The sequence below is a fragment of the Pantherophis guttatus genome, chromosome 3, assembly GCF_059756535.1.
Source record: "Pantherophis guttatus breed Tessera chromosome 3, ASM5975653v1, whole genome shotgun sequence".
NCBI classification, from domain to species: Eukaryota; Metazoa; Chordata; class Lepidosauria; order Squamata; family Colubridae; genus Pantherophis; species Pantherophis guttatus.
The window spans coordinates 59,978,146-59,992,511 of NC_142065.1; the positions used below are offsets into that span (position 1 = coordinate 59,978,146).

At 38.1% G+C, this 14,366-nt stretch overlaps 1 protein-coding gene across 2 annotated transcripts in view; it reads right to left on the bottom strand.

Moving 5' to 3' along the window:
• Positions 1 to 1,151: 1,151 nt before the first annotated feature.
• MOB3C (MOB kinase activator 3C) overlaps positions 1,152 to 14,366 on the bottom strand; it is a 36,731-nt gene continuing 23,516 nt past the window's right edge. For both annotated transcript variants that reach the window (XM_060689902.2, XM_034415016.3), the window contains 2 exons: positions 9,517 to 9,719; positions 1,152 to 1,693 (listed from right to left, as the gene is read on the bottom strand). In XM_060689902.2, coding sequence (XP_060545885.1) covers positions 1,664 to 1,693; positions 9,517 to 9,719 — 233 coding nt within the window. In that variant the 3' untranslated portion in view covers positions 1,152 to 1,663. The remainder of the gene's footprint in view (positions 1,694 to 9,516; positions 9,720 to 14,366) is intronic.

Here is a 14,366-nt window from a genome sequence, read left to right on the forward strand (position 1 = left end):
GGTACTTGTCAAGGTTTTCTAACACTGGTTGCCATTGCTTGCTTTGTAGGGTTGAGAGAGTGACTGGCCCAAAGTCACGCAGTTGGCTTTGTGCCTAAGGCAGAATTAGATACTCTCCTGGTTTCTGTCCTGATACCTTAACCACTACACTAATCTGACTCTCCAAAGAATTTTAAAACAACATAAAATTGGCACTGAAGAATAGGAATTAAAATTGTACTTGAATATATTCAATGGACAAAATGGCTGGGTGGAGAAAAGAATATACAGTATATTTGTGCACAAATATAAACTAGAAAAGGGAATGAAAATAACAAACCCATTGGCATTTTATTTATTTGTAGAAATTATTTTCTCTATGGTCTTTCTTTTAACTTCTTTGCTTGAAGACAATATAAACCTGTATGTTTTTCATGCCACAGGTAAGTGTGATTATCCCTCAACTTGTGAAAGTTGTGGGAAAAAATGAGAAGGCAACATAAATTATAAATAACTGATGTAGAAAGTGAAAGAAAGTAGAAGAAAAGTAAAAGAAGAGAATAGAAACCAACCCCCCCCCTCCCTCGAAATAACCCAGTTTAAAACTATGGAAAGATCCTGGCTCAGATTCAATCTCGGGTATTTCAACACTTGAAATCTTGTTTGGGTTACTATCTGCAGTTTGCCAGCATTGAGAGGACTGAGCTACATGGACCATTAATCTCACTTCCCAGCTCAATTGTTAATAGAATCTTAATGACTTATATAAAATAAATTCACTAGAATTCGTTAAGCAAAGGGTGTGTGTTTCATGGCCCATAACTATATTCTGTTAAGAAATTATTTGATAGTTTTATGGCATTCATTATGTTGCTGAGCTTGATATCAACATGATGGTGGTAGTTATATTTCTCCACCTAGTGCTGTTTGACTCACTGATACAAGTAACCTAAAATCAAATGCTATGCTGGTTATTTTAGTAGAATGCATCTATGCTTTTTTCAATATATACTAGATGTCAATATATGCAAGGCAATTGAAATTAGGAGAAATCTAAACCAAACGGCTGCTTAATGCTTCCTTGTTCCAAGAAATACTCTTATTTCCTTATTCACTTGTGCTTTACTGGAAAAAAAATAGTTTTCCAATCAAATAATCTCAGTGCTACTATATTTTTCAAAATATTTTATTATTTATTTATTTATCTATCACATTTCTCTACCATCCATCACACTTGCATCCCGTTGGGCAGTATCTCTGCCTTTCTAAATTAAACTATTTTTAGTTATTTATTAGAAAGATTTATTCACATTTTTGAAGGATCGTCCATGCTTCCTTGAAATACAAGATAGAATTACAGAAAAATCTTTTGTTCTTTAACAGGTAATGCAGGATGGTGACATTCTTCCACTTGGAATATTCTCCTCGTTTTCCAGCCACTGTAGATGGGTTATCTGCAGCTTCCGGAAGATGAATGCAAAATAAAACAATACAGGTGGCAAGAATCACAAGTGAAAGAAAGGAAAATAAAATTACTGAAGTCCATAGAAATTAATTTAAATTGTATTGGAAGCTTACTCAGAGACTGAAAGTTCCTCAGATTCATAGGGATTTGTCCATTGGAGCATCATCAGAACACCTTGTCCATATAAATGTTGATCTTGCAACCTTCTCTAAGTTATCTTTAATGGCAAATCCTTTCCGTCATTTCCTTCTGCAAGAAAATGAAGAGTGAAGAATGAATGAATGAATGAATGAATGAATGAATGAATGAATGAATGAATGCATTCTATTTATTTGAAACAAAACCTGTGTCAACTTTTAGAAATATAGCCTTGTGTAGACAAATACAGTAATACTGTACATCTTAGTTGGGTAATATAAAGGAACAATAATGCAAGCTTTCAGTTGTCAGTTATGGATGAAGTCTTCCTTATGTTAAAATAGTTGCACAGCCATTCCTTAAACAAAGTACATCCAAATTTTAACATCTCTGTTATGGCATTAACATCTACAAATTTATAATTTTTTCAACATTTGCATGTATTATGATTTATTTTTTCTTTTTACCAAATAAGAGATACTCTAGTGTTTTAGAATATTCAGAGCATATCAATATATTTTCATAACCAATGCTACCAGACAAATTAATTTAGAGCCAAGCATAGATTCCCAGGTTCCCTTCTTCTAATAATCATTCTCCAACGAAAGATTATTTTGCTGATAGAAAAATTCTTGTCTCCTACCCGCTCCAAGCCAAAATGTTGAGGTCTAGCTCAATATTTTGATTATCATATGGAAGATGGGAGTCACCCAAACAAGTTCAGCATTGTTATGAGATTTGAGCCAAAAATATCTGACTCCCAAATCATCATCTACCAATTAAGATCAGCTTGACCAAAATTAAGCTAAATATATCAGTGCATATCTGATAAAAAAATTATCCGAGACTATTGATAACCATATTATTACTTTAAAAAATTAGATTCATGGGTAAATTGCTGTCATTTGCATTTAAATCAATTATTATTTCCCTGATAAATATCATTAATTTTTAGATTGATTTCAGCTTTAACTAAAGACCTTTCGGATGAAAGGACTAAAATGCTGAAATGAGACATGGGCTGTAAAAAGAGGAAAAATTGGCAATGACTCTTTGAGTTGCCGTGGTGATAACCAAAAAGCTCAGACAAAGCTGATAAAAGCTTGTGTTGTGCTTAAAAATTCAATTTCTACTTTTTTACTATTTTTCTTTTGCTATCACAAAGAAACGAAGATATAAGAGAGAAATATATGTAAGGAAAAAGGAGGATAAAATCTACATTCTATCTAATTTCACTGTGACAATAAGAAAGGTCATAGCTGTGGGAAACAGCAAATAAAGTTTCCATCACAGATGAATGAGGATGGCAGGAGCCTTTCCATGACGTTCAAATAGCATAAAGAATTTACAATTTGAAGAGGGAAGCTCATATAATGAACTGCATTATCTAATACAGAGGTGTCCAATCTTGGCAACTTTACGACTTCTGACTGGAGAATTCTGGGAGTTGAAGTTCACAAGTCTTAAAGTTGCCAAGGCTGGACTGCTCTGATCTAATAACTGACATGCAAACAAGTCACGTGAAATTATTTCAAATAAGTATAACGTTTTGGAGTTGCCATTGTGATTGCAATTACAATAGCCTATGTTTAAGCAGCTTATTATATCTATCTAAATAAAGGTCAGCCCTGAATTCTTTGTCATATATTGTACAATACCATAATAGCAGCAAGAGGAGCTTGCCAGTAAAGGAAAGAGGATTATCTAAAAATGTACTGTTTCATTGTTCAGTAGTGAGGAAATGCAGAGAGCTAGGTACAGCACTCATCCCCTCAACAGGTCTAAAGTAATCCAATTTAACAATTGAACCTTCAGTGTGTTTGATTGATTGAACTAAATTGGAGAAATGAGTATTCACATATTTAAAGAGTAGATATATAAGTAACTAAAGGTGAGCCTGGGAATTCAGCTACTTCTGAGAAAAATTTTATGGTCATGTTAAAAATTCTATTTCTGCCACAAATAGAATTCTGTTTTCTTTTTTTCTTATCTCCCTCTCCCTCTCCCTCTCCTTCCTTCCTTCCTTCCTTCCTTCCTTCCTTCCTTCCTTCCTTCCTTCCTTCCTTCCTTCCTTCCTCTGAATGTCCCTTTTATATCACACTGGGTTATTTTCTTCAATGTTACTTCTTGACATAAACAGTGACACATCTCTGTGTCAGACAACTTTGATTATGGGGGGAAACAATCCCCATAGCAACCTGTGTATTTCCAGGATTGCTGTATTTGTTGGCATTATTATTGTAACTAAAATCTGTTTTGCCCCAGTAAAACAAATTATTGCTTTCCTGGGAGATGCATCTCTAAAATTAGTCCTAGATGGAGAGAATTAAGTGATTCATTTTATACTACCAAGTGAAAAAGAAATCCTTCCAGAAATTTCTGGAAGGATTCAGCAAATTATCCCAAAGCTGCACATGCAAAGAGTAAGGAAAAACAAACACCTCTGCAAAGATATGAACTTTCGCATAATGCTGGAAAACATATTGGATAAAGTGCCATATCTTGTTTGAGATATGGAAGAAACATACTTAGCGCATCTGCGGATGTTTGAGGAGGTTTCTGTGTCTCAGCCCTTTTCCCATTTATAAAATAGAGTGGTTGCCTACTTCATTACTGAGTTCTATCTGTTTGATTTGCAAAAAAAGGAAGGAAGGAAGGAAGGGTATATGTGTTGTTACAAATAACCAGTCTGCATTCACAATACTGTAACATCCCTGCTAGTCTAAAGACTGGACTTCATTTGCGTTTAACCATCCCTATTTGCTATTATTAGATTTCAATCTTTTAAAGAGAGATTCCCCTTTCTCCAGGGGAAAAAGAAGTTCCTGTGCCTGATACCCTCAGCATCTCTGAAAAATGACTGGCATTACACTAATAAATCAGAAGAGGTCCAGAATAAAAAGAAATAAGACTTTGCCTTGGGATTCAGTTGTCTCTAAGTAATAGGTAAAAACTTTAGAAAAATGTTGAATGAGGCTTTGTTTTAAGCTTCCTTTTCTCTTAGCCCTATTTTTCTGAGCAAGTAGGACATTCTGTATAATTTAAGACTGTTTTTCCGAAGATTTCTCTTCTTTCTATGAGCTTAAAATCTATATCCTTAAATATAGCAGACAACCACTGTTTTATGATCTATATTTTGAGTTCCTTTTAAAAAAATAACATTTGGTTTTATTTATCTCATATGAAATGAATTTATCTTCCAGTGAAGGGAGGAAGAACTGAAACCTTTAACTACACATCTTTATGTTACAAAACCAGGAGGTTGTACTACAATGTCTCTTTGTTTTTTCCAGTTTTACCTGTAAACAAACAAAAAACAAACAAACAAGTATGTATAGACCCCTCACATCCTGGACATAAACTGTTTCAACTTCTCCCCTCAAGATGCCACTACAGGCATTGCATGCCAAAACAGCTAGACTCAAAGATAGTTTCTTCCCCCAATGCCATCATTCTGCTAAACACCCCATTCCCACAGCACTACACTATCTTATGCCTAATGATTTTTACCCATGTAATAGACTATATAACTATTTTCCTTGTCATCTTTCATCTTTCCTACTACCTACTCCTATTGGTATATTATAATTTATCAATTGTTTGTATCTTATGATTTATGATTGTATTTTATGATTTATGATCTGTGATTTATCACTCAGTTGATTGAATGTACACTAAGAGTTTATATACTGGAGACAAGTTCATTGTGTGTCCAATCACACTTGGCCAAGAAAGAATTCTATTCTATTCTATTCTATTCTATTCTATTCTATTCTATTCTATTCTATTCTATTCTATTCTATTCTATTCTATTCTATTCTATTCTAAACTAAACGGCAAAACAAATTGTGGGAGTCTTATCTTCCATGGATTGGATAGATGAAGGACAGTAGTTGAGGTGTTCCATAGAAGGTAGTTGGTGACAGCAGTAATTATCTCCTACCAGGCTAGCTAGGAGGTGAGGCCAGGATATATAGACCCAGAGGGCTTCTGGGAAAGAATGCTCAAAACTTATAGATATTTACTCTAGAATCCCAGCCATACTTCTACATGTGTCACTTTGATTTGGTTAGCAGCCATCAAATTCTATTTTCAACCAGTAACTTATTGCCCCCACCTTACACCTGCAAAATTTACATCAAAATTCCCTTTTAAAGAAGTAAAAAAATACATGTGCACTGTTTACTTCTGTTTCAATTCTCAACTGAGAATTCTCTGGAAGACTACTGATAATATCCCAGAATGAATATGTGTTGATTCTTTCATTCATTGTAGCCCGATGAGTGTGAGACTCAAGTGACTCAAGTGACTACAAGAGAGGTAAGAAATTTGGAATTTTTTTCCCCTTCAAGCACAAGAAAATGAAACCAAGCTATTTCAGAAATTGTTTTCACTGCAGTGGACCCCTCTTCCCCAGTACATAAAAAATAGAAGGGAAAATTAGCATTCCTCACTTTCACAAGCCTCCAGTTACAGCATCATGTGATGTGAAAAGAGAGGTCATCACTGGATCTTCATATCCTCCTGGATGTGCTACAATACCAGCCATAAAGTGATGCTCTCTAGTCTACATACGCTCCATATATACGTTTATGTCAAACAATCAGAAAAGAAGGGTCTACTCTTGTTTCTAAATTACTATTCAAAAATGAAACCAATTCCCAAAGGAAACATTTACAGCACAATTCTACATTTACTTGGAAGGAAGTCCGGTGTATTCAACATGTTTCCTTCCTAAGAAGTAATTTAGTACAAAATCCGGACTGCCACCTAATTCTTCCAAATACTGGTGCAAGAAAAGAGGTCAAGAAGGGATGGTTAGAGAGAGAATGGGCAGATCCAAGTAACTTTAATGCCTGTGTAATATAATAACTTAGCTGTACCCATTATACAAAATTGATTTTTCTTCCCTGCCTCCTTTACTTACACAGAATGGATTTTCCCCCTGCTCTTTATTTTTTATTTTATTTATTTATTTTTAAATTTTGTTAGCTGCTATCTCACCACAAGGCAACTTTCAAACATGTAAAGCAGGAATGCTACTTAGGAACTTTTTCGGTCGGTCACCAAGATCAGAGGTTTAGTCTTCTGAGCTTTCAGACTCCTGCTCGAGCCCATCTTCAGGGAACTTCTCTCTACCAAAGTGTGATTTTTTCCCCCCCAATCCATATTTTTTCCACTATTTTCTCTTTTCCAACAAAGTAAGAAGACGAACAGAGTTTGAATGGGAGACATAGATTCGTCCCAATATTAGAGACTTCTGTCAGAAACAGAATTAATTTGGTGGCGATATCTGAATTTGCTTTTTTTTTTTTTTTGCTTATCTTTATAGGAGGATTCTTGTCAAAGCATTTAAGCTGATGTTAGCTATAGGTATTTCAGTAACCTTGCACCCCATAATTTTAGAGAAGCAATGAGCTTTGCAACTGCATTATGGAAGTTGTGTTACTGTCAGTGTTATAGCAGATATCCTCATAAGATCTTCAGGGTGAAGGCAAATGTCCCCCATTGAGATACACCAAGCTAGAAACAGTTCAAAGATTACATGAACACTACTAATTCAAGTATGGTATACTAACTGAAGGGGGCATGGTGCTCAGTGGTTAAAGACACTGAGTTTGTCAGCTGGAGCTGATAGCCTGGGTTCAAGACCTGAGTGGCTTGTGATGGGGTGAACTCCTGTTATTTGCCCCAGCTCCTGCCCACCTAACAGTTTGGAAACATGCAAATGGAAGTAGATAAATAGGTACCATTTCAGTGGGAAGGTAACAGTGTTCCATACGCCTTGGCCACATGACCATGGAAATGTCTTCAGATAACACTGGTACCCTTGGCTAAGAAATGGAGATGAGCATTGCCACCTAGAGTCAGAAACATCTGGACAGGGGAAATTTTAACCTTCATACTAACTGAAAGCCTGCCAGATTTTCTCTATGCCTAGTCTTAACACTGATCAAACTCAAGGCAGGATTATTTTGAGTTTCTTTCTCACACCTTCCCTTCCCCAGAGCTGAATTATCTTTTATTTCACCTTTGCTATTCCAAGGTTATTTAAGCATTCTTCTACAACAAGCAATGCACTGTGCATCACAATGTCGTGAGGCAAACTGTGTTCCTTGCATTCTTGTGTGTGATCACATCGCAACTACAAAAAGGGCTGAGCTTGCGCAATGATGTCACGACACACATTTCATCATGTCGGCATTCCTGGGTTTAGGAATGGATGCCGATGGATATGTTGTTAATCACATTTCACTTTGAATCTGGGAAAAAGCAGGAGGAATAAAAGCCATGATGCAGCTGTGCATATCTTAGCACCAAAAGGACAAATTCATAAGTTTCAAGAATTGTTTAAAATCAATTGCTTGAACAATATGGTACAAAGAACAAGAAACAATTCCCATTTGGCCAGCCAACAATACTGAGCACAAGTTACTGCCACTTTACAAGGGTATTTGTGGAGAAACTTCCTCTTATTATCCCTTAAGGGAAACAGCAGGAAGGAGGGAAGTTATTACAGGTTTTTTTTCCCTTCTTCCCACCGTCATTGATTTCCTGTGTTTTAATTGCCTTTTAAGATCAGCAGTTATTCTGATATATGTGAAACACTGCATATATATCCTCATCTACAAAACTGCTCCCAAACAGCAAATAAGAAAAAAATAGATTTCAGGTGGAGTAAATCATTTTGATGCAGCCGGGTTCACACGTCTTGCTAAATTGAAAACCTAAAAAAAATCACATTACACCGTATTACAATCATATTGCACTACAGCTTAGTGCAATAAATGAACCCAGTAATTCATAAGTTACAGCTTTTGGTTTCTGCACTGAGTGAAGCTAACCAAAATTGGTTTAGTTCAACAAATGTTTTAAAATGTATGGTTAAGCATAAGCATGGGAAGTTGCTGGGTTTCCTCTAAATGTCACTCCCTTTAAATCTATTACCCCACAACAGGGTTGCTGTTGTGGGGATAAAATTAAAGAGGTTCCTTTGGAAGCTATCTTGAGCTTTTGGATGAAAAACACCATATAAATCTAATAATGAGGACCCGGATTGTGGGGGCAATAAACTGACTTTGTATAAAAAAGAACACCGCTTGGGGGGGCCGAAAGCCCTACTAAGCAGGTATATACAAAAGTATGAAGGCTATTGCTTAAAAGCATTGTAAGCCACCCTGAGTCTCCGGAGAAGGGTGGCATATAAATTGAACCAATTAATTAATTAATTAACAAATAAAAAGTGAAGCTGTACTGCGCTGGAATCTTGATGTGGATAATTTACTCCTGTGACTCATAACACATGTATTACTTAAGGCACCTAGGAAGTACACAACTGGGAAGTTTTAATGCAGCTCTTGAATTACCTATATTTAATTCTAAAGCAAAAATAAATGCATTAAGTCCCTGTTCTCAAAAAAAACAAAAAAATAGGAATACAGATGCTTTGGTGGTATTCAATTAGAGTTGCGGGTTGTTGTTGTGTAGATGAAATTTCTGCTCTTTGTGATCTCTTTGTTCTATTCTGGATCAGTTTGTCTTGTTCCAAAAGTATGTTCTCATCCACCACCATCCCAAATGTCTCCCTAATTTACTTCCCTGTCTGTGCAACATAAAAACTATGTGCCTGTGCAGATTAACTGTGCATGACTTAATCGCTAGGAACCTGCAAAGCAATAAGCTAAAGGATCCCTGTGTTATTTCTGCAGAACTGCTCCCTCCAGCATTCTTTCACCCAAAGGAAATCTTTACTGTTTAGAACAGGGCTGTCAAACTTGCGGTCCGCGAGGCGGATGCATCATGTGCTGGCCATGCCCACACCCACTTTAGCGAAGGGGGGGGAAAAGTCACAATATGTCACATGATGACGCTGTGACAACGCAAGTTTGATACCCCTGGTTTAGAAGTGAGAAGGAAGATAGGATGTTTCTTACCAGTGGTTCTAATTCCCTTTGATCAACCAAACTGAATTCATTGATGAAGTAGTAAAAGTGTTTGTAGCAAGTGTTGACATGAGCTTCAGCACCAATACCGATGATGCTGTCAAAGTGGTGGATATAAACATGGACGAAAACCCTGAAGAGGCGTGTGAGAATCTTTGTGCAGACCTGCTGGAAATTCTTAGGGAAAGGTACACCTGCAAAACAGACAAAAACAAAAACAAAACAAGATTCTCCTAGCATCTTGAAATCAAACAAATGTGGCCAAGGAAAAGCTTTGGAGAACTACTAGTTGTGGCATTCTATTTGGACCTCCTTCACAGTCAAAGTGCTAAAATTTCAGTAATGTCAGTGACACAGTGGATGCTTTGAAAAAGGTCTGCTTCTATTGTAGCAATTGTTTGGCTTGCCAGAATAAATCTGTTCCACATGCACCTTGACATCATAAACCTTACGACTGTCATACTGCAGCTATGTAAGAATATGAAGTTGATATAGAGATGAGTGTGCAGTGGACTTTCGGGCAAACTCCAGGAGACAGTGGAGGACAGGGGGCCCTGATGTGTGACAGTCCCTGGGGTTGCAAAGAGTCAGACACAACTTAGTGACTGAACAACTACAGTGTGTTGGACAGTTACCTCCCAATCAAATGCAATCAAAACTTTTGCCCATTTAGACCCATGATGATCAATAGCGGTAATGGTGTCATGCAGAAGGATTTTGCCCACCTAGATTTAACGTTACCTGGAGATCACAGGGATTGGAGTTTACACTTCAAAGATCATCTTGTTTATGTCTTTCACTGCAGTAGTAGAGTTTATGAACGGTAGGGGTTAAAAATCATTAGAGTGTTTCATCTAGCACTAGAGAAATATTTTGAGAATAGCAGGATGGGGGGAGTGGTTCACCGTAGAGAATACATTTTTATACCTGCAGAATAGGCTAGGAGATACTATTAGCATTTTATGGGTTTTGATGATATATGGTGGTTAATCAATGAAATAGTTAAACACTTTCTTTCAAAATAGAGCTATGAAGCCTAAGATGCCCACCAGGTGATAGAATAGTTAGAACTTCCTGTATCTCTTTATTGCCATCTAGTGCTGCTCTGAATGTATACAGGTAGTCCTCGATTTACAACAGTTTAGTGACCGTTCAAAGTTACAACAACACTGAAAAAGTGATTTGTGACCCTTTTACGACTTGCGGCATCCACACGGTCACAGGATCAAAATCAGACACTTAGCCACTGACTCACATTTATGACAGTTGCAGTGTCCCAGGGTCATGGGATCCCCTCTTGCAACCTTCTGACAAGCAAAGTCAATGGGGAAGCCAGATTCATTTAACAACTGTGTTATTCATTTAACAAGGTCAGTGATTCAGTTAACAACAGTGGCAAGAAAGGTCGTAAAATGGGACAAAACTCACTTAACAGATGTCTCGCTTAACAACAGAAATTTTAGGCTCAATTGTAATCGTAATTTGAGGACTATCTGTACAATTTTAATCTGATAATTCTGTTTCTGAATACATTAAGACTGTCAACTGCCTTGTCTTAAATGAAGACTATATACACAGTTGAGAGATGGTCTGGTATAATAATGAAGGCATCGGGCTAGAAATTGGGAGACCATGAGTTCTAGTCCTCCGCTATTTCATTATTAGAATATACCTAATTTACAAAGAAAGTGGTATCAGAAGCGTCAAGTGGTACAGGAGTGCTGTTCAGCAGGTTCTGACAGGTTCTGGAGAACCGGTAGCAGAAATTTTGAGTAGTTCAGAGAACTGGCACATACCACCTCTGGCTGGCCCCAGAGTGGGGTGGGAATGGAGATTTTGCAGTATCCTTCCCCTGGAGTGGGGTGGAAATGGAGATTTTGCAGTATCCTTCCACGCCCACCAAGCCACACCACGCCCACCAAGCCACACCCACAGATCCAGAAGTAAAAAAAATTGAATTCCACCACTGAAATGGTAGCAATCCTGTTACTGGAGATTCCAGCAATACAGAGCCGATGATCTCACTCTGACCTTAACAAAGCCAGCAAGTCCACAGGACCCCTCACCCATATCACTGATAATCTCTTAGATTCAGAAGCCCAGTCACTTAATCCTAGGCAGAGGCATTTAATGAAGATCTATGACTCAACTTTGGCTCAAAGGCTCAACTTTGCAGATCTGGGAGGCTAACCTGGTGAGTGCTAACAGAAGAACAGACTTTGCAGCTACTCTTTGATGAGGGGGAGATTCAGTGTGGCTTATTTAACTATATTGTCCCTGCAGACAGTGTTGAGAACAACTTATCAGAAATTCAGCTCTTCCCTGTGAATATCCTGCATTGCTGTTTTTGATCTTAGATTTATTTTGACCTCATTTATTGCTTCTCCGGTGACTTTGTTATTTGATTGGTAGCTTACTGGTTTCAATGTCTGTTTTGACCATGAGTACAGTCTATCCTCAAAGGTACTGCAAAAACACTTTTCAAGAGCTGTTTTATTCCAGCTAATTGCAGTAAAACACTGAATTTCCTTATCTCTGGCCTGTGGCAGATTCAAGGCTTACTAACTTGCTTCCTGGCAGCCAGCTGTGCTGGCAGAGAATGCTGAATAACAGAACTCAGGAGACTCAGTTGTGTAACTTACAAGAAATTCTCAAATGTTATTGCCAGGTTATTTGGAGTTTAATTGCTGTCTAAGTTTGCAGATATGAAAATAACTTGTATTGTTGTACATACAGCTATATTGCCCGCTTCTGGTAAATGATGATTTACTACCGTATTTTCCGGAGTATAAGATGCTCCAGCCTCCAGAGTATAAGACACACATTAGTTTTTGGGGAGGAAAACAAAAAAAAAAATTGCCTCTACCTGCCAGCATCTATCGGTATTCATCTGGCTAGCATCCTTGCAGCAAACAGCCTGGTAAGCTTCAGTCCGTTATTGCAGCCTGATTTAGCACGAACAGCTGATTGGTAGTTGGATCGGCCTCCTGGGATACCACCAATTAGCTGTTCCAGGCTGCGGGGATCATCAGAGCCCATTGCCACCTCCATGTGTCACGTTTTTGGCTCCGTGCATTGTGTTTTTGGCCTTTGTGTATCACATTTTGGGCTGGTTCCAGGCAGCAGGGATTGCTGCCACTGCCGCCGCTGATCCCCGCCGCTGGAACTGCCTGAAAATGTGATGCACGGAGGCCAAAAACATAATGCGCAGAGGTGGCGATCAGTAGCAATGTGCTGTGGGGATCCCCACAGCCGAAAATGCGACACACGGAGGCTGAAAATGGCCGAAGGGTGGGGGCCGGTGGGTGGGTGGGGCTTCGGCAACATTCAGTGTATAAGACGCACCGCAATTTTCACCCACTTTTAGGGGGAGGGAAAGTGCGTCTTATACGCCAAAAAGTATGGTAATTAACCCAGTTTTCTAGTTTTCATGATATACAACCATATGTTAACCATATACCAATGTTGTTTTCACCGCAACTTAGGTTCAAATATATTGGCTAGTTTGGGACTCAGGATATCCACTGAATACAATCAAGAAGGATTTTAAGACTACAGAAAGCTTGAAAAGGCAAATCCTACATTCTCTGGCATATGAGATTAGTGCCAACAATAGGGGGGTTTTTTCTACAAATTTAAAACACTGCTTTCTAAAAATGAAATGTAACATAGCTAGAAAGTTAAAAGTGCTAAAATGGCATGGGAGAGTTGTTAAGTACTTGTTTTGAAACATTGTTTACACAAACAACTGAGCCACGTATTATCTTGGGAAAAGCCAAAACTATGTAGCCTTCCAGCAAATTTTAGCTTACATAAAAAATCCTGTACAGATGCTGCTCTGCACTGTCTTGGTTATAAAATTGTGGTTTGTGTGCAGCTTTCTAAAGACTTTATCTCATTGTATCTCCACTCCTGGGTTTGTAATTGAAAATATCCTTTTTTAAACACAAAAACAAGATAGCTACATATACCATAGACTTACAAATTCTACCAAGCTTTTGCCATATCTACTTTAGTTTTACAATAGTTTATAGTACCTGCTTGGATTTACAGGTTGCCATAGTGTAATAAAGTAACCAATGAAGCAGAGACAAAGAGACCATGGAATTCAAAAGCTAACTTTATGCAGCAGAGGTGGGTTTCAGCATATTCTGACCAGTTCTGGAGAACCGGTAGTAGAAATTTTGAGTAGTTTGGAGAACCGGTAAATACCACCTCTGACTGGCCTCGCCCCCATCTAGTCTCTGCCTCCCGAGTCCCAGCTTATCAGGAGGAAATGCAGTAACCTTCCCCTGAATTGGGAAAGGAATGGAGATTTTATAGTATCCTTCCCCTGCCACGCCCACCAAGCCACACCCACTGAACCGGTAGTAAAACAATTTGAAACCCACCACTGGCAAGCAGTATCAAATTGACATGGTGTGTTCTAGATCAGGGGTCTCCAACCCTGGCAACTTTAAGACCTGTGGACTTCAACTCCCAGAGTTCCTCAGCCAGCTTTGCTGGGAGTTGAAGTCCACAAGTCTTAAAGTTGCCAAGATTGGAGACCCCTGTTTTAGATAGAGTGTTTTAAGATTTTGGCAGTGTAATTCAAACATGAATGTTCAGGTTTTTAATTAAAAGCAAGCATGGGGATAGATTCTTTAGGAAAGCAATACAGGGAAAACAATCTTTTCCTCCTCTGCCCTTTCTGAACAGCTGCCAGCACCCTAAAAGGAGAGCTCCCATTAGCTTGCCTTATAGCTACCGTAAGTGAGGTTTGGGAGGGGTGGGATGGTTTGGCGTCAAGGCAACTGAAGAAAAAAGATCAGTGAAAATCACTGCTTCTTACATGTTACTCT